The sequence below is a fragment of the Cryptococcus neoformans genome, chromosome 13 (genome assembly GCF_000149385.1).
Source record: "Cryptococcus neoformans var. neoformans B-3501A chromosome 13, whole genome shotgun sequence".
Taxonomy (NCBI): domain Eukaryota; kingdom Fungi; phylum Basidiomycota; class Tremellomycetes; order Tremellales; family Cryptococcaceae; genus Cryptococcus; species Cryptococcus deneoformans.
Genome location: NC_009189.1, coordinates 387,640 through 407,639, shown reverse-complemented (window position 1 = coordinate 407,639; position 20,000 = coordinate 387,640). Strand labels below are relative to the sequence as shown.

The 20,000-nt window shown below is 48.7% G+C and overlaps 10 protein-coding genes across 10 annotated transcripts in view; 5 read left to right on the top strand and 5 right to left on the bottom strand.

Annotated features, from left to right (window-relative positions):
- Positions 1–258, top strand: part of CNBM1150 (hypothetical protein) — a gene marked incomplete at both ends in the record, with an annotated part of 3,715 nt that extends 3,457 nt beyond the window's left edge. Inside the window, one exon of the mRNA XM_767103.1 lies at positions 16–258. Coding sequence (XP_772196.1) covers positions 16–258 — 243 coding nt within the window. The remainder of the gene's footprint in view (positions 1–15) is intronic.
- A 456-nt stretch (positions 259–714) lies between these two features.
- On the top strand, positions 715–1,661 carry CNBM1140 (hypothetical protein; the record flags this gene model as incomplete). The annotated part of the gene is made up of 5 exons (XM_767102.1): positions 715–778; positions 844–992; positions 1,060–1,363; positions 1,413–1,551; positions 1,604–1,661. The coding sequence occupies 5 exons, from the start codon at positions 715–717 to the stop codon at positions 1,659–1,661; spliced, it is 714 nt and encodes a 237-aa protein (XP_772195.1).
- A 132-nt stretch (positions 1,662–1,793) lies between these two features.
- CNBM1130 (hypothetical protein) lies at positions 1,794–2,990 on the bottom strand (the record flags this gene model as incomplete). The annotated part of the gene is made up of 7 exons (XM_767101.1): positions 1,794–1,838; positions 1,888–2,012; positions 2,053–2,449; positions 2,505–2,610; positions 2,673–2,693; positions 2,746–2,760; positions 2,812–2,990. The coding sequence occupies 7 exons, from the start codon at positions 2,988–2,990 to the stop codon at positions 1,794–1,796; spliced, it is 888 nt and encodes a 295-aa protein (XP_772194.1).
- A 466-nt stretch (positions 2,991–3,456) lies between these two features.
- On the bottom strand, positions 3,457–4,735 carry CNBM1120 (hypothetical protein; the record flags this gene model as incomplete). Its single annotated transcript, XM_767100.1, has 6 exons — positions 3,457–3,550; positions 3,602–3,831; positions 3,882–3,967; positions 4,017–4,143; positions 4,200–4,400; positions 4,448–4,735. The coding sequence occupies 6 exons, from the start codon at positions 4,733–4,735 to the stop codon at positions 3,457–3,459; spliced, it is 1,026 nt and encodes a 341-aa protein (XP_772193.1).
- Positions 4,736–5,502: 767 nt separating this feature from the next.
- Positions 5,503–7,427, top strand: CNBM1110 (hypothetical protein; the record flags this gene model as incomplete). Its single annotated transcript, XM_767099.1, has 6 exons — positions 5,503–5,735; positions 5,890–6,065; positions 6,130–6,358; positions 6,407–6,833; positions 6,890–7,135; positions 7,191–7,427. 6 exons carry the CDS (start codon positions 5,503–5,505, stop codon positions 7,425–7,427), a joined length of 1,548 nt encoding a protein of 515 aa, XP_772192.1.
- Positions 7,428–8,085: 658 nt separating this feature from the next.
- On the top strand, positions 8,086–11,502 carry CNBM1100 (hypothetical protein; the record flags this gene model as incomplete). Its single annotated transcript, XM_767098.1, has 16 exons — positions 8,086–8,910; positions 8,962–9,059; positions 9,115–9,224; positions 9,271–9,340; positions 9,407–9,502; positions 9,581–9,620; positions 9,736–9,919; positions 9,979–10,104; positions 10,147–10,221; positions 10,276–10,456; positions 10,512–10,762; positions 10,813–10,917; positions 10,970–11,027; positions 11,082–11,114; positions 11,173–11,234; positions 11,288–11,502. The coding sequence occupies 16 exons, from the start codon at positions 8,086–8,088 to the stop codon at positions 11,500–11,502; spliced, it is 2,529 nt and encodes an 842-aa protein (XP_772191.1).
- A 164-nt stretch (positions 11,503–11,666) lies between these two features.
- On the bottom strand, positions 11,667–15,351 carry CNBM1090 (hypothetical protein; the record flags this gene model as incomplete). Its single annotated transcript, XM_767097.1, has 13 exons — positions 11,667–12,164; positions 12,232–12,246; positions 12,306–12,702; positions 12,763–13,039; positions 13,141–13,311; positions 13,365–14,055; positions 14,120–14,356; positions 14,423–14,561; positions 14,628–14,688; positions 14,757–14,903; positions 15,017–15,131; positions 15,200–15,245; positions 15,302–15,351. The coding sequence occupies 13 exons, from the start codon at positions 15,349–15,351 to the stop codon at positions 11,667–11,669; spliced, it is 2,844 nt and encodes a 947-aa protein (XP_772190.1).
- Positions 15,352–15,697: 346 nt separating this feature from the next.
- On the top strand, positions 15,698–17,001 carry CNBM1080 (hypothetical protein; the record flags this gene model as incomplete). Its single annotated transcript, XM_767096.1, has 6 exons — positions 15,698–15,892; positions 16,041–16,212; positions 16,262–16,362; positions 16,404–16,514; positions 16,621–16,697; positions 16,746–17,001. The coding sequence occupies 6 exons, from the start codon at positions 15,698–15,700 to the stop codon at positions 16,999–17,001; spliced, it is 912 nt and encodes a 303-aa protein (XP_772189.1).
- A 51-nt stretch (positions 17,002–17,052) lies between these two features.
- CNBM1070 (hypothetical protein) lies at positions 17,053–17,812 on the bottom strand (the record flags this gene model as incomplete). Its single annotated transcript, XM_767095.1, has 4 exons — positions 17,053–17,279; positions 17,336–17,463; positions 17,608–17,690; positions 17,759–17,812. 4 exons carry the CDS (start codon positions 17,810–17,812, stop codon positions 17,053–17,055), a joined length of 492 nt encoding a protein of 163 aa, XP_772188.1.
- A 319-nt stretch (positions 17,813–18,131) lies between these two features.
- The window catches only part of CNBM1060 (hypothetical protein), a gene marked incomplete at both ends in the record, with an annotated part of 2,208 nt that continues 339 nt past the window's right edge, over positions 18,132–20,000 (bottom strand). Inside the window, 9 exons of the mRNA XM_767094.1 lie at positions 18,132–18,296; positions 18,425–18,479; positions 18,549–18,638; positions 18,730–18,864; positions 18,951–19,107; positions 19,172–19,484; positions 19,554–19,618; positions 19,676–19,799; positions 19,855–19,967. Coding sequence (XP_772187.1) covers positions 18,132–18,296; positions 18,425–18,479; positions 18,549–18,638; positions 18,730–18,864; positions 18,951–19,107; positions 19,172–19,484; positions 19,554–19,618; positions 19,676–19,799; positions 19,855–19,967 — 1,217 coding nt within the window. The remainder of the gene's footprint in view (positions 18,297–18,424; positions 18,480–18,548; positions 18,639–18,729; positions 18,865–18,950; positions 19,108–19,171; positions 19,485–19,553; positions 19,619–19,675; positions 19,800–19,854; positions 19,968–20,000) is intronic.

The window sequence follows — 20,000 nt, the reverse complement described above, 5'->3', positions numbered from 1 at the left end:
TGATAAAATAAACAGAGGAAACTTGCTGTTACCGGTCCCTCTGCCTTTGACCGAACTCTTCCCTTCGATGAGCTCTACTCTCTCAAGATGCTCGCCCCTCTCATCAAGTCTTCTCTCCGATTCGAGGAAATTGACGTGCTCAGTGTGGAGGAGGCTAGGGAGATCATTGAGAAGGATGGTGAGAAGGAAGGATGGGCCAAGGAAAAGATTGAGGTTGCCGAGCCCGCTGTCCCTGGTGTTCAGTTCTGGAACGTATAGATGGTAAAGAGATGATAAGTGATTTTGGTCGTCATGCATCTGGATTGTTTGGGTTTGGCTAGCCCATGGGGGTTTGGACTTTTTATCTTACGTCTGACTGTTTTGGAGAAAACCGTTGATTTTTACCGCCACTTTATAGAAAAGACAGTTACTACGACTGGTGAATGATGTCCACCAATGCCTGAGTGAAATTTCGGCATAAAAAGTAAACGTTCGAGTGTTATACGATTGGGCCCGGCGAAAGGACGGAGAAAATGAGGTGCGGTAGAACTGATAAGATTGAGATTTTGAAATTAACAGTTTACCCGATCCTTCAATTAGAGATCCGGCCTGTGATTCACCATGCATTTTATTTTGATCTTTTGCAACGCTTTCTATATTTATATTTGCCCTATTTTTTGTCATCTCATCGCTGTTTACGTCTTCGTGTACTTTACGTGTTTAATCCCTTTCAAGATGTCCAAGACCACCACCACTACCACCCGGGCCATGCTCTTCGACATGGACGGTACTCTTCTCGGTACGCTCTTCTTTTGCCGCTCATCTGGCTATGCAAAACTCACTGACAACTCGAAATCACTCTAGACTCTACTCCCGCCGTGTTGGCCACTTGGGAGTATTTTGCCAAGGAGTATGATCTTGACCTTCACCAGGTTTTGCGTACTTCCCACGGAGTGAGAACTATTGACAACATGAGGAAATGGTGCGGAATCGAGGACCCTATCCAACTGAGGGTGAGTTTTAGCTACAGAAGCACGGAACCTACTTCAAAAACTTGAGCGTGGTTGATTATTTGAACAGGATGCAACCGAGACCTTTGAGAGCATGATTGTCACCGAGGCCAAGCAACTGCAGGCTGCTGGCAAGGAAGGCCTTATCGCCCTTCCTAATGTCCTTCCCCTTCTCAACAAGCTCAACGCCTCCCCCATCCCTGTCTGGGCTATTGTCACCTCTGCAACCACTGTCTATGCCTCTGCTGCCTTGCCAACAGCTGGTATCCCCGAAACGCCCAAATTGATTACTGGTGATGATGTTCGTAATGGAAAGCCTGACCCAGAGCCTTATTTGGCGGGCGCCAAAGCTCTCGATGTGGATGTCAAAGATTGTGAGTGTGTTATCCACTTCTGAAAGTAAGTACGCTCAAAGAACTTTAGGTGTTGTCGTAGAAGACGCCCCTTCAGGTATCAAGTCTGGTGTTGCTAGTGGCGCAAGGGTCTTGGCCGTCTGCACATCCCACACCAGAGAACAATTAGAAAATATCGGTGCCACCTGGATCGTGACTGACCTATCTCGGTAAGCGTCCCTTCTCCGTTTGGGTAGAGAGCATGACTAATAGATGAATTAGAGTAACATTCGAGATTGAAGGCGGACGAGTGAAGTTGACCATCGACGAGACCCCTTAGGTATGAAATAGAAGATACCATTTGCATTTGCATGAACATCTACGTAGAACATCAAAAGTACAAAACTGGTCCTACTACTACTCTCGAAACAACGCTATTAATCTTCAAGATACAGCTCTAACATATACAGCCCTAACCCATGCTTCCAAGAACTTTGAACGCCAGCGCTCGAAGGATCTAAAACAATTAATATCTATCAGAAGCAACATGTCTAAGAATAACTCACTTCTGCTTTCTGTGCACCACCAAGATCCTTGAAAACCTCTCCAACTGCTCTTCCTTTGGCATCCCTAATAGCTCCCAACCTATTCCCCGCAAACCCTACAAACCCATCAACCTCCACGTCCAATTCTAATACCAGCTTTTAACTGAAAGCTGTATCTTGACTCACCACCTGCCACGGCCCCTGGGACGTTGGCCACAATGTAACCTAATGCGGCACCGGATGTGCCACCGACCCATGACCACCATGGTCTCACATGTGACACTTCGGGAGCCAGCATCTCTTCAAAGACGTCGCCAAAGACGTTATCGGCATTAGGTCTTCTGCCAGTACCCGCACCAGTTCCAGCGCTTTCTTTGGTATCGTCACCCGCTGCATTACTGGCGCTGGCATTCTGGAAGAATTGGGCGAAGTTTTGGAAAAAGTTTCCAGACGCTTGTGCCTGTTCGTATTCTGAAGCGTTGTCTTCTGTAAAGGCTGAGGAGGGTCGAGAACGGAAGAGAGCATCGTATTCCGCTCTGCGCCCAGGGTCCGAGAGAACGTAGTAGGCGTCTGAGACAACTTGCTGTACGTTGATCAGCGCGGCCGTATACATACAAAACCATCTTGTTCAAACATACGAATCTCTCGGTGGCTTTCCTACGCTCCTGAGGAGTCGCGGTTTGAGGTAATCGGTCAGGATGACTTCTCAAAGATTCTTTCTTATATGCTGTTCGGATTTCGTCCCTATTGAGTCCATTCATCAATAAGGAAAGATCAGAGATGGCATAAAGAGCGCAGACTCACGCTGTAGCAGTAGGTGCCACACCCTGGCGATCAATTGTGTTAGTTTCATAAACTCTTCCCAGCAGTTAGACATACCAAAATCTTGTAGTACTGAAAGTATCCGAAAATCAGTCTTCATATCTTTTTATCGGATGAACTTACCTGTGGTAATGTTGACGCCATGGTCTGAGTTCGTTATTTCCGCACTTATGTGTGGGAATGCTGTTGATGGTGGAGATAACTTGGATCGTATCCTTGAAAAGTAAAGGCGAAAAACAAGCAAATATTATTATTTGTATCGCTCCTCTTATTACTTTATCCTCGCTCGCAGCGAGCTCCATCTTGTCGTTTTGAAGGAACACCGCGCCGATGACGTTTTGTCATGTTGGAGGTGGAGATGAACCAGTGGCAACGGAGTTCAACTTATATCCGTTTGGGTTATTTTCCGTCAGATTCGTCACATATTGACCGTTGGGACAAAATCCGGACGGATCCCGAAGGATCGACTACCTTCACTGTTGAGAGGGTGAAGACACGCGGCGTGGCACTTGCGAGAGACCCTCTAAGCAACTCTCAACAACGAAAAAAGTGGAGGAAAAGAACAAGAAGATGGCTAGCCATCGCCACATTTATCGTTAACAATTCAGTGATGAGTTTTGTACAGTAGTTTTGTACTATATGTCACATAAAGAAGCTTAACCCCATGATATTGGTCTTTCATGTCAGAGCCGAAGAAAGAAAGAGTACAAAGAAAGAGTACTGCAATGATGCCATACATGATGCATGCCTGATAATAGATATCATCACCTAAACACCCTTGGCTGGTTGCTTCAGAATTTTGACACCAGATCTTCCAATGTAACTCAACCCGCTCCAAATCGTTGTTCCAGCCACGGTCCATCTGTAAGATGTCAGTGATGAACACCAGTACAATGAGGTAAACGGTATTCACTGAAGCGCTTGCAGCGGTAAAGCAAGAGAAATGGAGAGAAGAGGAGAAATTGTGGTCATTCCCATAAGCATAAGCTGAAGCAAAGTATTTATCTGGATCACGGAGTCAGCGAATTCGTAACAAGTGCGTGAATTCCTAAAAAGTGCGTGAACATGACCCACCTTGCTGATTTTTGTCGGGGTTACTTGAGCCGACGGTATCGAGAAGTCAAAGTACCGCCGCAACGTTCGCTGCAGCCTTCGAGGTCAGCTCTCACATCCCGTGTTTCCGAGACACATACAGGCTTCGGAAGAGAAATGAATCGGAAGTAAAAAGCAGATATTGAGAGTGCAACATCTCGCCCAACGATTAGGATTGCAAGAGGTACTAGCAAAGACGTATTAGCTCTGTATAGCCCATACCGAGGTCCACTTACCGGGAAGAAGTCCGGCCCATGCCAGTGTACCGACCAACGTCGTCATCAGCGCCTTATCGGCGGCTGGATCTAAAATGGATCCCAAAACGGAGAAACTATTGTATCGTCTCGCAAGCCAACCGTCCAACTAGTGAATCCGAGGGAAATTAGGTTCATTACATCGTCTACCCAGATAGTACCCACCCAGTCCGTTACACCACTGGCAAACAGGATACTCGTCGCCCATGCATAGTCACCTTGCACGATCATGTAGCCAAGGACCGGACACGCGAGTAATCGAGCTAATGTGAGAGCGTTCGGGATGGTGTAAGGTGATTCATAGAGGTCTGTTAAGCTCTTTTCCTTATCAGACTTCGTTAACGGTGTTTCCGGGGATGTTTCATGCTGCTCGAAGTTAGCTCGGCGGTCTGACACCAGGCGAAGAGACTGACAGTGGATGTGGCGGCGGCCGCATCAACGGCTTTGGATTTTCCACTAATGAGATAACGTTTGCATCCCTGCATCTTGTTTTCCATACGCAGCAGCTGTCTCGGCGACGCCGGTCGGAGTGACTGCTTGCTCAAAACCCTCGGTTTCATTTCCACCAAAGTCGATAGTTGTCGCGCGGCATAACGGGACTTGGTTCTCAAGTGAGCCGCCTGAGTCTGAAGCTTGAAGGGTAGATTATGAGCGGCGACATCTAGTATTATAAAAAAGGCTCTGGGGGTTGTTGAAAGCATTTTAGGTGGTGCCGCTGGGATTTGGGACGGTGTTCAGATTGACTTGGATATCCTCGGCCTTACAGTAGCTTCTTCGTGCACCTATTAGGTCGTGGTGAGTTGGTCACCCAACAAATAATAATAATAATTAATTAATAACAATCCGTGGGGAGCGGCCACTTCCGTTATTAGGTACCGCGGTGACCCACCACTTTTCGTCATTATTAGGCGCAGTAAAAAGCACTACTACTGCTAGTAATAGCAGTAGTAGGCGCGAAAAGTTGGGGGACATCACCGCCGGCCGTAATAAGGATTTCCGCGGCCGAGGAGCTGTCCGTTCTATGATTGGGTGGGTCCTTCACGTTTCACCTCGGCCTTGGGTTCAGTGCGATGTACGTATTTTCTTACATTTCAGTTTCATGATCATCATCTTTTCTTCCATCCCATACCATCGATCCATTTTATCACCAAAAATTATGGGCGTCATCTCATACTCAGTACCCGCATATTATTATTCACTGATAACTCCATTAAAGGGCTCTCTAACGCAGGCTAATCGCACGAGGCGGACCGCGGTACACCTCATACATCTTGGAAATTTCTTTTCTCATAAAAAGGTATAAAAGCTTCAGCCGTACTCACAGAACAGGATGTATTCCAACTCGTATCAAAACATTGGGCCTCTCCATAACTCACTTTACTTGTTCTCGAACCTTTAATATACCAATAGAAACACTACACTTCACCTACCTACCACTACAGAGACACATCACAAGCACACATACAAAATGCTGGAACCAGTAGAGGCTGAATTTGCCCAACCCCCTATCTACACCGACGCTCAAGAAGAAGTCCTTCGTGATGAAGATGTGGAGGAATCCGATGTGATCACAATTGTTGCAAGTCGTGAATCAAGGCCCGCCACTCGAACCAATACTCGTACGGACTCAGCCCATTCCCATTCCGCTAGTACCCTGGCCGGAGAGCCATCATCACATGGCTCCAAAGAGGCTGTCCTTAAGTCTGCAGGGGATGCGGAGAAGCTTGGTGATGGGCGGATGACTGTGCACTTTGACCCGGGAGAAGATCCCAAGGAATGGACCAAGACCCGAAAATGGCAAGTTCATTTATTAGTTGACAATATCATCTGCAAATGCTAACGACATCACTACCAGGTATGCCACCATTACTGCCTCTATTCTTTGTCTTGTCGTCGCCCTTGGCAGTGCCATGCCAACTGGTGACCTTCCTGGTGCTGCCGAAACTCTTCACGTCTCCGACGAAGCCATCTACCTTTCTATCACTCTTTTCGTCGCCGGTTTCGGCATTGGTCCTCTTATCTTCGCTCCTTGTAGGTTTTTACATCTCCACCCATAATATATTTGATGGTCTACGAGCTGACGATCGTCCTCCAGTGAGTGAAGTTATCGGTCGACGACCTATCTATGCCGTCAGCATGATCTTCTACTTCCTTTTCACTCTCCCTTCTTGTCTTGCCAAGAACATTGCTACCATGCTTGCTGGTCGTATGATTGCTGGTCTTGCTTCATCCGCACCATTTACCAATGTAGGCGGTACCATTGCCGACGTTTGGGACACAAAGGATCGTGGTCTCCCTATGGCCATGTTCAGTTCTACTCTCTTGTAAGTGATCTTTTTTACTTATTGGGTAACCTTTTCTGACGACCACAGTATGGGGCCTTGTCTCGGTCCACTGTTTGGAGGCTGGATCGCCGAAAAAACCCACACTTGGCGTTGGATATACTGGGTTCTCTTCATCTTCGTTGGCGCCGCTATGGTCCTCTGTATCTTCACTCCCGAGACTCTCGCTCCCCTCCTTCTTCGAAAGAAAGCCAACAAGCTCAACAAGAAATACCAGACTCAACTTTACGTCTCTGAACATGACCTTAACCGTCTCCCCTTCTCGGAGACCCTCAAGAACGCCATGGTTAGGCCCATTATCCTCATGTTTTGCGAGCCCATCATCATTCTTTTCACCTTTTACCTCTCCTTCGTCTACGCCCTTCTCTACGCCACCTTCTTTGCCTTCCCCATTGCTTTTGAGGAGATTCGAGGTTGGTCTATGGGTATGACCGGTGTCACTTTCATCTCTATTATTGTGAGCTACACTTTCTTGATTATTATTTGCTGGACACCTCTAATCCTTTATCTTAGATCGGTATTGCCATCGCCAACTGTTTGATGCCCGTCCAAGAGCGTCTCTACAGGCAGCACAGTGAAAAGTACGGCCCAGCTCCTGAAGCTCGTCTCTACCCTATGATGCTCGGCGCCCTACTTCTTCCAGTGGCTTTGTTCATCCTTGCCTTCACTTCTTATCCTGGTATCATTTGGGTGGGCCCTTGCATTTCTGGTATCCTCTTCGGTTTTTCCATGGTCATCATCTATATTTCTGGTAACTCTGTAAGTCACGCTTCATCTTGGTATCTTGTCGATCCGCGCTGACTTTCTTTGTCAGTACGTCGTTGACTCTTATGCGAATGTCGCCGCTTCGGCTATTTCAGCCAAGAACATGACTCGTTCCCTCATCGGTGCTTCTGTCCCTCTTTGGATCACCCAGCTCTTCCATAACCTTGGTTTCCAGTACGGTGGTCTTCTTCTTGCTCTTGTTTCTGTGGTCATCATGCCCATTCCTTTCTACTTCTATTATAAGGGTGCCGCTGTAAGGAAGAGGTCCAAAAGGACTGTTCAATAAGTGTACGATCTTTATACGGACCTACGTTTAGAATAATAGAGTTTTCATTTTTACCATTTTATCTTGGAGGTAACATTATAAGGCAATATAATACAAGTACATGCATCTGTGTAGCATATTCAATCATTTTACTCTGAACCATGGCTTTTAGGGATATAATGCATGCTCGTAGCTGACCCACTGAAATGACTTCTCTGGGTAATGAAATTATGGGGCCCAAGTTCGTCAAGTCCGGCATGTATTTATGTCACTATAGGCGTCAGCTTGGCTTATCTATGACCTCTTTCCTGGATTGTCGACATCTGCCTCGTAAATACCTAAGGCTCCATCCCCCAATTTTTATGTGTGACAAAAGATGCGAAAGCAGCTGCTGGCGGGCGGGAAGCCCCACGCAGCGGCGACATTCGTTTCGTTCAAGTCATCATCATTCATTCATCAATTATCGTATGCCTTACGTAATAGCGTTTGAACAAACAACAACAACACATTTGTTACCGGAGCGAACGAAAGGAGTTCGTTTCTTTTTTGCCCTATTGTGTACTTCGTCGAACGATCGTCTCTTTACTCAACTGCCCAAACAGTTCTCGGGAATTTTATATCTTCGAAACCGGTGAACGCGCCACAACCATCGCCCAGAGGCTCGCAATCGACACCAAGCATGATGGAAACGATCGACGTTCACTCGGCAGCCACCCCTCCTGTCCGTAGACCCATTGTCGATCTGACCTTGGAGAATTCTTCCCCTGCTCCCGCTAGAAATGCAGGCGGTCCGAAAACCTCCCATTCAGGATCATATTACTACAATAACAGCAGCTACGCCAGTGGAAGTCAAGGTCCCGTCTACGACGTTTACGCGGGCGGCAACAGTGTGACACTTGGAGGTGGCGGAGACAGAGCCAATAGGGCCAAGACTGGTGCCGACTATGACTTGAGCTCGTTCGGGTCTTCTATCCCTTCCAAGTCAAAGAAGCCTTCCGCCAGTGCGTACAGCAGCTACATCAAACCTGCTACACCCAATGCTTTCAAACAAGAGAAGGTTCCTCAGCCCAAGCAGACTTTCGCTCGACCTACACACCAACCCGCATTTGGAACCGGTGGCTATGTCAATGGCTGGCCATCATGGGTCCAACCAGGCGGAGTGAATCCCGGTGTCGTGCCCGACCCCCGTCCTGCAATCGCACCTCCAAAGCCTGCTAACCAGGATGACGATGTTCCTCGGGAAGCATTCAACATTGACAGCGTTCCAATTACGGCTGAAGATTACATGCGCTACAATGGTGATGCCGAAAAGCACATGCAAGAGTTGTTAAGCGGTGCCATCGGTGATGGTGAAGACGAGATGGGAGATGAGGGTATGAGAGAAGGAGAGGATACTGTGGAAGGCTTTGCGAAGGGTATGAAACTGATGCCCCATCAAGTTCGAGGTGTGAGGTGGATGAAACAGAGAGAAACCGGGAGGAAGTATGGAGGTATCTTGGCTGACGTGAGTTTACGTTCGCGGCCACATGTTCAACTTTTAGCTGACAAGTTCTAGGATATGGGTTTGGGTAAGACTGTGCAAACTCTGGCGAGAATAGTGGAGGGTAAGCCTACAGCAGCGGAGAAAAAGGCAGGCTATAAGGCCGGTACTTTGTAGGTCAACTCTTGGGTTTCGTCTTGACATGAAAATTGACATGCGCGGTGATAGGATCGTCGCTCCACTTGCAGTCTTGGAGCAGTGGGCGACGGAGTGTAGAACAAAAACAGAGCCCGGAAGGTTAAAGGTCACCACACATCACGGTCCAAGCCGTACTAAATGTGCGTGCACATCCAGTCATTATAGTCCATACTAAATGATTTGTAGCTGGCAAGACCCTCGAAGGCTTTGATGTCGTAATCACCACCTTCCAAACTCTCGCATCAGAATTTGGCGTGTGGGAGACAAAGGGCCAGAAGAGACTTGATGACGACGAATCCGATGAGGAAGTTCCGGCTGGTAGGAAAAAGGCTCCGAAGAAGAAGGCGACTATGAGCGCACTGTTTGAAGTCAAATGGCTGAGAATTGTCATTGGTGAGTTACGCATGACAACAATTCGGTGATACAACTAAGTTACATGTAATATTAGATGAGGCGCAGAACATTAAAAACAGGAATACTAAGGCGGCCAAGGCAGCGGTTGGGTTGAGAGCAAAGTATCGATGGTGTTTGACTGGGTAAGTCTTTTTGTCGCGCTCTATCGTCCTCATTTATTGACAACCACACTCAGTACTCCTATTCAAGTGAGATATGTTTCCCCAATGTCCTATATAGATACTAACGCCATTTTAGAATAATGTGGAAGAACTCTTTTCTTTGTTCCAATTCTTGCGAGCGAAACCTCTTGATGATTGGCACGTTTTCAAGGAGCGTATCTCGTCTCTTGTCAAGGATGGTCGTACAAAGCTTGCCATGAAGAGGCTGCATGTCGTTCTGAAGGCTATCATGCTTCGACGTACCAAGGATGCTGAAATTGGTAAGCATAGCTCTTGTGTTTCATCTAACGCAGAGAGATATACTGACACCTAGAGTTAGACGGCAAGAAGATCTTGAACCTACCTGGTAGGACGGTCCAGGTCTTACCTTGTGCATTCGATGCCGATGAACGAGCATTTTATGACGCCCTTGAGCAGAAGACAACGTTGACATTCAACAAGGCAAGTCATTTTTCATTATGAAGAGTTGCAGCATGTTAAGTATGAGGGCAGTTCATCAAGAGCGGTACTGCTAATGCCAATTATACTTCGGTATTGACTTTGCTCCTTCGGCTGAGACAAGGTGGGTCCGCTCTCGGCGTCAACTTCCACGGCTTACCGATGTAATTCTTTATAGCTTGTGTCCATCCCTCTTTGGTTACAAAGTCTTTAGATACCGATGTTGACGCAATCACCGATGCGGTATCCAAGTCCTCTATTTCAGCTGCTCCAGAAAAGGACGAAGCCGACGAGTTAGCAGACTTGCTTGGAGGTCTCGGAGTCGCAAAGGGCAAAACTTGCCAAATGTGCTTCGTAAAGTAAGTTTCACCATCAGGTGTGATGTCAAACCACGCGCTGACGGTCATGTCGTAGGCTTGATGACAGTTCATCACAGCATTGTGACGCTTGTGAAAAAATTGCACAACGAGTGCGCCGTCAATCAGGCGCTTCCGAAAATGCGCTCCCTCCTACCAGTGCTAAGATCCGTATGCTCCTCAAACTTCTTTCAGAAATTGATGAGAAGAGCGGAAACAAGGAGAAGACCATAGTGTTTTCCCAGTTCACGAGCTTCTTGGATTTGGTCGAGCCATTTTTGAAAGAGAACAATATCAAATATGTGCGATGTCAGTATCTGCTACTGTTGGAAAATGATGGCTAGCTGAAAGATTCTCAGATGATGGGTCTATGAGGAATGATCATAGACAAGTATCTTTGGCGAAGATCCGTGACGACCCCAAGACACGGGTCATCCTCATCTCTTTCAAAGCGGGTAGTACTGGTATGTCTCCCCCGCGCAATTGGGTAGTCTAGGTACTGAGAGTGACAATCAGGCCTTAACCTAACGTGCTGCAACAACGTCATCTTGATGGATCTCTGGTGGAACCCCGCGTGAGCTCCTCTCAAGGATCGTCCGTATTCTGTAGCTAACAGCACTGTGTTCAGTTTGGAAGACCAAGCTTTTGATCGTGCTCATCGGTGAGTAGAACAGACTGTTTTAGACCAGTCTACGGATAGTGGCTGATATAGTTCACAGACTTGGACAGAAGCTTGATGTAAACATCTGGAAGCTGACAATTGAGGAGACGGTTGAGGATCGTGAGTTTCGATGGTGTTGCTCCATGTAGCAAAACTCACCTAATATACCCCAGGTATTTTGATTCTTCAGAACAGCAAGAGAGAATTGGCCAATGCAGCCCTGTCTGGACAGACTGGCAAGGGTGTTATGAAATTAACCATGGATGATATCATGAGTATGTTTTTGATGCCTTCTTGTCGATCAGATACTAACATTCAAACTGTAGAATTGTTCAAACGAAGTTCTGGTCATGACGAGGAAGATGATGAAGAGTCTGATGAAGATTAAGGTGTCATTAAAATCTTTGGAGAATCTGTACTTTTGGGTGCTTGTATGAATAGGAATCCTATAATGGATGATATGCTCTAATTGAGACAGGAACGAAGTGCAAAGTGCATAGTTGACAACTGGTAAACAACTGATAGTACATTGTACATTAATACGATTTTTGTCTAGTCGTTGATCGCGGCCAAAACAAGATCCAGTCCTCTCAGCACCGGCAATGCTTCTCCATTCTTGACGCACTCTCCCATTAGCTCTTCCATATCCCCCCAATATCGCTCCATCCACACCCCACTGGTGTGCATTGTACTGCTCAAAAACAGCAACCCCGCGCTCACATTGGTGGAGTTGGCATCTCTTGCGCTATCCCTCGACTTGAGAGCATATTTCAGTTCACTCATGATAAGGTCTGGAAGATCAGGAATCAAGCTAGGTATGGCACGGGGTTGTAGAATACCGAGACAGGACATGGTCTCAAGCACAAGTGATCGGTCATCTGTAGCTTTAAGCGACGTTGAAAGTGCCATAAGGAGGTTTTCCGCGAGGAGGGTGTTGATGGTGGTGGGGTGTAAAGCTCCGTAACGGTCCCGAATCTCGGAAATGCGGGAGGCATGGGTGGTTCTGGACGGATAGTTGAGCATTTCACGATTGATTGCCGCTTTTGAATCCTAACAAGGAGCAATTCAGCTGGTGACCTTTTTTCAACGACTGAAAACGGCCCTTATCATGACTCACGCGGCTGATGACAGGCTACGAGTTGATGAACAGACCATGAGCATAGGCTCTAGCACTTTGATATTCTCACTTACATTCCTTTCAACAGTCCCCAGATGTCCATATATCCCACTTACCAACGCTTTCAAATCATTATCCAACCCCTTTCCTCTCCCCCCACCAAAATTCGCATGCACCTTGACCAACAACTCATAGACATCCAACCCGTCTTTCGGCACACTCAACAAGCTTGAAATCGCATTTAAAGCTGCATGTTGGCATTCCTTGGGTATCTCGTGTGTCATCTCTAGGAGATCTTGGACAAGCTGGGACTGTTGTAATGATGAATAACCTTCAAAACGGGCAAGGTTGGAAAGGCCCTGGAAGATGAGAGAGAGGACGTGCGGTTCGCAAGGACGACGAAGACCGGTCATGATAAGATCTTTCACAGGGGCCACATACTTTTTATGCAAGCTTGGTGGGAGGGCGGGTCTGATATATATATATATAAAGTTGGTTACTGCGCCATTTTCACCACGAGGTCGTACTTACAAGAGGTTACTTATGATGCAAGCTTCAATTACCGCTTTTATGGGATCAACGCTTTCTAGAAAATCAATCAGTCGTAAACTTTGCCTTATATGACTCCAAGCCAAGGGCTGGACGATTGCCCGATGGGCCGTGGTGAGATGGGCGAGTAATTTGGCGGCAATGATTTGGACACTCGGTTCGAGGGATTGATGGAGGGCGAGGAGGATCATGGAACAGGACCTTTCGTCGAGCATGCTCGCGAGTGTGGGGTTGGACAGGACGGAGAGAGCTGTATGGACTATAGACAGGTCTGCGAAAGAAGGACGGGAAGTGGGTTTAGCGTTTCGGCATACCGTGTTTTTGGACATATTCATGAGAGAAAGGAATGGAGAAACATACCGTCGGCGAGAAGGAGTTGGGCAATCTTAAAAGTCAGATTGCGCATGATACAAGGTGTGGCGACGATGGGGTTGGTAGCCAGTTGCAAAGCCGCAATGACCACTTGTTTCCCGTTATCTTCTTCTAGGCTTTCCAAGACGAGTTTTTGCGCTCTCGTCGCCAGATCGATGTCTGTTTGCCTTTAGTCAGGCCTGTTCAATGTAATCTTGCTCATATACACTCACCACGTAGAGGAAAGACATTCAAAGCCTCTAGGACACTCTCCCTTCTATACTCCCTGTCCCCTTTCCCCCCACTATCATCATCACCCTTCTTCTTCTCCTCACCATCATGAAGCAGTGCATCAATAATATCCGTCAGCGTCTGTACAATCCTCTTTGCCAAATTCGGTAAAAGCGTGGCAATCATCTCCAACAGTTCCACATCGTCCAGCAGGACATGGTGTGGCGAGTGGAGGTACTCGACCATGATGTGGAGCGTGGTGGGGCCTTGGGAGGCGAGGAGTCGGGCGAGAAGATGTTGGGCTGCTCTTTGCGTCTTTGGTTTGGCACCGGATTTGGCGTGGGATAGAGCATGAAGAGCTATATGGCCAATGTCTTGGATGAAAGGCTCGAATCGATCGAGGACGATGGTGGCCAACTGGCCGAGACCGTTCATGGCGTCTATCTCTCCCTCGCCCTCGCCCAAACTCTCACTCGAATCCATAGCCATGCCTGACATGAACCCGACCGTCCTCTCAAACAATGGCGATTCCACAAACTGGGCCGTGTCCCACGTCGCCAACAACGGTAAAGCCGAACATAACGCTGCCTGGCAGGGTGGGGGTAAGTGAGGCGAGAGCGGGAGGAGGAGCGTGAATATAGGGAGGGAACGGATTGTCGATGGGTATCGATGGGCGAGGTCCGTGCGGAGTGTCTAAAAAAAGAAAGAAGGAAAAAGAAACGTCGTCAAAATGGGAAAAGCGGTTATAGGGACGTACCATCGGCATATGTTCAATCAGGAAACAAGTCCAAAACACGCCCATCTCTGCTTTCCCCCGGCCCTCTTCGTCCGTGAATTCACGTACATCACCCGTTGGCGGACAGCGACATAGCTGCATACTAGCCACAAGCAGCGCATGGGTGGCATGGAGGATCAGCTGGCAGGATGAAGCTTTTTCGGAGGGAGAGTAGATTTTGAGGGCGCGGATGAGGGCTTCCTGCGGGACCGATTTGTCCTGCTCGTATCGGTATTACTTTTCGTTTAGCGAAGCCGGAATGACGATGATGCATATATCACTTACCTCGCTGGAGAACGCAGCCATCTGGACTTGTCGCAGTAACTCTGGTAAATGGCTCTCGAACAAGAGCGGGCTAGAGCGTTCGACGCCGAGGATGATGCAGAGTGCGAGGTTGGACGCGGTGTGGCCGCCCCTTGGGAGACTTTTTATCGTTTTAATGCGTTTCATACAGCAGGTATGTCAGGAAAAAGGGGGAATGAAAACGTACAGGTTCTCGATGGCGAGTGTGACAGCTTCAGCGGTGAGTGTGGACATTGCCATGGCTTGGCCTATACCGAGCAGTCATTAGCGACATGTCCCCATCCCCATCCCACCGGAACACGACACAAAAACGTACCGTACAAGAAAGCAGCGGCTTGACCCCTCTGATCCGCTTTTCGCTGATCGAAGATGATACTCTCCAGGGTTTCACATGCGTAGGCGTGTACGTCTGTCAGACCTTTTAGAGCGGGTGCATACAGGTCGAGGGTATCTATCACTTTTGCTATTACCAAGAAAAGTAAAAAAAAAAGAAGACACAAAACACAAAAAGGTTTTTAGTATTACCCTGGGGGGTTAAATGGACGACGAACCGACGGCAAAGTGAGTGCGACGTACCAAATATTTTGAGGGCCATGGTGAGGGATTCATCGGTATGTTCTTTGAGGAACAGGTCGATCTTGGTACGTTGCTGGAGCCATTCGTTGGAAAAACGGACACCGCCTAGGGATTGCTACCGTCCGTGAACCGGTTGTATGACTACTTGAAAACATACACGAAAAAAAGCCACTCTTGACTCACCTCGGCGGCTTGTTGATCGAGGATTGCGGGAAGGTGGTTTAGCGCTCTGCCGAAGAATGGGGATGGGGCTGAGCATGATACAGGGGTTTATTCGTAACTCACTCGTCATGGTCTAGGAAGAAATCGTACAGATTTCTGATAAAGCTTGTCATCTGGGCAAGTCGGGGGCAAGTCTAGTCGGGCCAATCGTCAGTCGTCAGTATGTAATCAGTGTGAATCGTGAGATGATTAACAAGTATAGTTGGTGAATCGTGAGATGGTTAACAAGTATAGTTGGCATGTGAGCAGTTTGTCAGTAGGATGTATGGGAAGCGGGACATGCATAGTATGGACGCGCTCTTTTGATATTTCCCCAGTTGTGAAAGGACGGCGAGATGGAGAGTGGGAACGAGTAAAAGTCGTCATTTCCCGCGGCCAAACCCGGTGAATTCGCGACTCGGCCACCTACGTCTCGGCGTAATATCTACGTCTCACTCCCACTGAGCACTCGTCCCCCCGATGTCCAACTCGTGGTACGACACACTCACATCCGCGCCCGCCCTCATCGCAACCGCACTCGGCGTCTCTGTCGCAGCTCTCTTCGTCTCCACGCACAACAACAGCAACAAGACCGCAGCGCAGGTCAAGGAACAAGTCAAGGAAGTCGCTCACAGTGTCCACGCAGAGGGAAGCACAGGCAAAATGGCGCAGGCTGTAGGTCGCCTGCGCGGGTGCACGGACACCGGGGCTGATGGAAATACGCAGGGTGCTTCGATCATGTCCGCTCCTGCGGCAAACCTCGCTCCTCCCAAGGTAGATGCGGCATGGACCGGGACACGCGGCGGAAACTGATGCATAGCAGGAGGACCCGATCACGCCGTCTGAACTGGCCAAGCACGACGGCTCCGACCCGTCGAAGCCGATCTACGTAGCTATCAAGGGCAAAGTATTCGACGTCTCTCCGCGGAGCGAGATGTACGGGCCGGGCAAGGGGTACAATGTGTTTGCGGGCAAGGACGGGAGCAAGGGGCTCGGTGAGTGTCTGGCTGTGTGCGCGGGGACGGGGCTGAGTGCGGTGGACAGGGATGTCGTCGCTCGACCCGACGGATGCGGTGGCGGACTACTCGTCGCTGAACGAAAGCCAGATGAACACGCTGAACCAGTGGGAGGCGTTTTTCGAAAAGGTGCGTGGCGTGGGCGTGGGCGGGTGCTGACGGGCGCAGAGATACAGCGTGGTGGGGCGGGTCGTGCAGTAGCTAGTGTGATGCAGATTATTGATGTTCCAGACTGTTCCAGACTCCAGTGGCCGTGCATACAAGGACCGTGCAGGCGAGCCGTGCAGACAAAGGAGGGTCCCAAACACCGCACCCCTTCTCCGCGCATATATAGACCCATTCTCCCCTCCCCCTCCCCCATCCTCACACAACATGTCCGCAACCCAGTTCTACGGCGGCCAGCCCCAGCCAGCGTACGGCGCCCCCCCGGGCCAGTATCCCCCCGGCGGCGAGTACTACACCAGGTACGTATCCCAGCTTCTGCCCCTGCTGACGCTCTGACTACAGCCAAGCACCCCCGGTAAGCCCCCCACGCCCGCCCGCCACCTGCTAACCCTCCCCAGCCCGGCATGCACAGCCAATACGTCCCCAGCAACGGCATGGACTACAACGCCCCTCCCCAGGAAAAGGGCGACAGCGGCCCCGGCATCGGCACAGCGGCCGCGTGTTGCGGCCTCGGCGCCTGTTGCTGCTGCTGTCTCGAATGCTGCGCGCCTTGCCTCTGTCTCGAGGCGATGGAGTAGAACGGTGGATAGGCGGGCCAAGTAGACGTACATACCGCATGCAGGAATACAAACTCTATTCTGTACAATGTCCGGATCAAGCCTCGTCCTGCTCACCCGCCACCAGACCGTCCTCTTCCCCTTCTTCTTGCTCTTCTTCCTCCTCGTCCCCCTCGCCCTCCACCGCTGCTTCACCCTCCGTCTCTGCCATATCCCCATCCTCACCCGCCCTCGTCGACGCCGCCGATTTCCTCGGCCCACGACCACGTCCCGGCCCAGGCGGTTTCTTTGCCGCTTTCGCTCTTTGCTGAATGTTCCGGAAAGCTACACCGCGATTTATAAATAATGGATTACCCAACAGGGAAATACCGGGGACATACCCGCAAGCTCTTGCTCCATAATCGGAACCAACGCGTCCGCAGGTCCGAAATCCATCTCTATGATAGCCTTGATAACGTCCGCTGCCGTTACCGTCCTTCCACTCCTTGCTATCGCCTGGTCGTGCGCCCTGTCACCGTTTTTAAACGTCAGCGTCCACTTTTCTTTTTACGTTTCTCTGCGGGCGATGCGCAAAATAATTCGAAAACCTACGCCGCAGCTAAAAAGATGAATTAAATCGTCAGCACCTTGCGCAAACAACAAGGAAAAAGACGGACTGAGATAGCTGATGAACAATGTCGATCCTCTCAAAAGCGCCAACACCACATCCTGCTGCATTTTCACATTATCCGGAATCTACAACCCAAATCCATCCTCCATTAGCCCATCAACCTGTCAACGTTGTCCACCGGAAAACAACTCACAGAGCCCTTGGCAAGCTTGGTCAATGTCGTCTTTGGCAATTCGTACTCTCCCATCCCTACGCTGTTCGCCTTCATCTGGATACTGGCCGCTGTCGGCGGCGCGTCCGCGGGCGGTTTGGGCGGGTGGATGGTGGAGCCTTTGGGAGGCATCTTTGATCGCGGGGTGGGTTTTGAGGCGAGGCGATGAGATGTGACGCGAAAAGAAAATACAAGTTTGAGATGAGACGCGTCGAGGGATTTGGTTCCGTTGTAATATGTATTAGATCCATTTTGAATTATACATAGACTCTATCATCCATAATTATAACCCCACTAACTAGCCAACTTTTCAAAACAGGCCCCTCCAGAATGTCTCGCCACACCCAGCAGTCACTCAATCCTGCGCACACATCCCAACCAGATCCTCGGGGATAGTCTCATTCAAATACTTTTCAAATTCATCCCAAGGAACCATGTCGAGTGTACCGAGCGGTGTCGATGTTTCGAGCGGCTGGCCGCTGAGAAGCACTCGGATAAAGTATGGCGAGGGCGAGGTTTTCTTTTTCCACAGTTCAAAGACGATTTCGGTACCCATCCCTGGCCACATTGGCTAATTCTCTCGAGTCAATATCGAAAATCTTATCTCGAGGTACGGCTCAAAGAAGAATGAAAAATAAAAGGACATACTTTATCGATCTGGAGTACACCGAGAACAGGAGAGATGGACCCATCGTGGGCGAAACTATTTCACCATACCGGTCTTAGTCATCATCATCCCAAATTCATACTTTTTACAACGCAACCGACTCACTTGTGGAAATACTTGACATCGTTGGAACCATCAATCTTGCCATTAATATGATCTTGAAGCTCAATAAACCACGCGCCCATCGTTAGAGCGCTGTAAAGAGTCGAGTTTTCGGCCATTCGCCATCTGTATCATCATCTCCATCAGCTACCACCACCACCACCATCAAAAGGCAATGACTGACTTGTAAGCGTATTCGTAATTCCCAAGCCTGTAGATCGCATCCGCGTCCTCCTGAGGGGTACAGATTGCCGTATTGTTCAGCGAACATGGAAGGGGTTTACCGTGGCATTGTTTTGCGGAAAGGTTGTCGTAAGGGCTAAAGATGAAGCGAAGAAAAAATGTATCAGTTTTGAATTTATTTTTATAAAAAAACCCTTGCATAATGTATGAAAAAAGACTTACTGATCCCAGCTTGTACTCCATCCAGCATCATTATCCCATTCAATACCCGAAACGTTGTAAAACCTTTCCCTCAGCTCAAGAGAACGGTTAAGGTGTACACCCCATTCGCTAGAAATGTCGGTGATGGCGGAAGCCACCGTGCTTTGAAGAGCACAAGCTGAATGCCCCGATTGTAATCAGTACAATAATAAAAAAAAGTAAAAAGCAACGAAAAAACCTACAGATGGAGGGCTCTAGAGAATCCCAACTATCGCTCTGGATCAAAGCATCATACTCGTGTCCTCCAGGGAACAAACCGCTTACCAACCCGCTAAGCGTCTGACTGGTAATCACATTATTCGTGACCCTAAACTTATACTTGTCCTTCTCCCCCTTGTTTGGTAAAAACTTGAGCTTGTCATGGTAGACACCGCGAAGATCTTTTCCGTGGATATAAGCATCGTCAAGACCTTCAGAAGTGATGGATGGGAATTGGCAAGTAGAGTTTAGGAAACCTGGGCCGACGGTGTATTCGAATGGGTTTCGTGTATTAGCCTATAAGGCCCAGTATAAATTTAGCCCCCTCCCCCTCCCCACAAAGAACGATTGGGAACGTTCACGTACTTGGGCCTGCCAATAAACTGGCGCGGTATTCAGACCATTGGCGTCCTTTGCATAGTGATAAGGTCCTTGAAAGGGATTTTATTCAGCTCAGGGATCTTTTCATCTTACAAGCCAACGCATACCTTCTTTAGAGCAGTCCCACTGAGGAATCAAAATGCTTGTCAGAATATGCTTTCTTCTCAAAGCACATGTCTCACTTACAGAGATATCCTCTTTGAAAAACGTGTTGGAAGCATAAGGCGTTCTCTATTCCCTTATATCAGACAAAAGTTGAACATGAATCAAAAAAAAAGAAAAGTACCTTGTGGTGACGCTGGATAACTTCGACATACTCGAGTTCATATTCTTTAGAAGGTGTTTTGTACTCTTGCTTTCTCACATGAGGCATCTGGACAGTCCAAGTCATCAGTTTACCTACGTTCCACGGAAGCATCCAATTCAATAAAA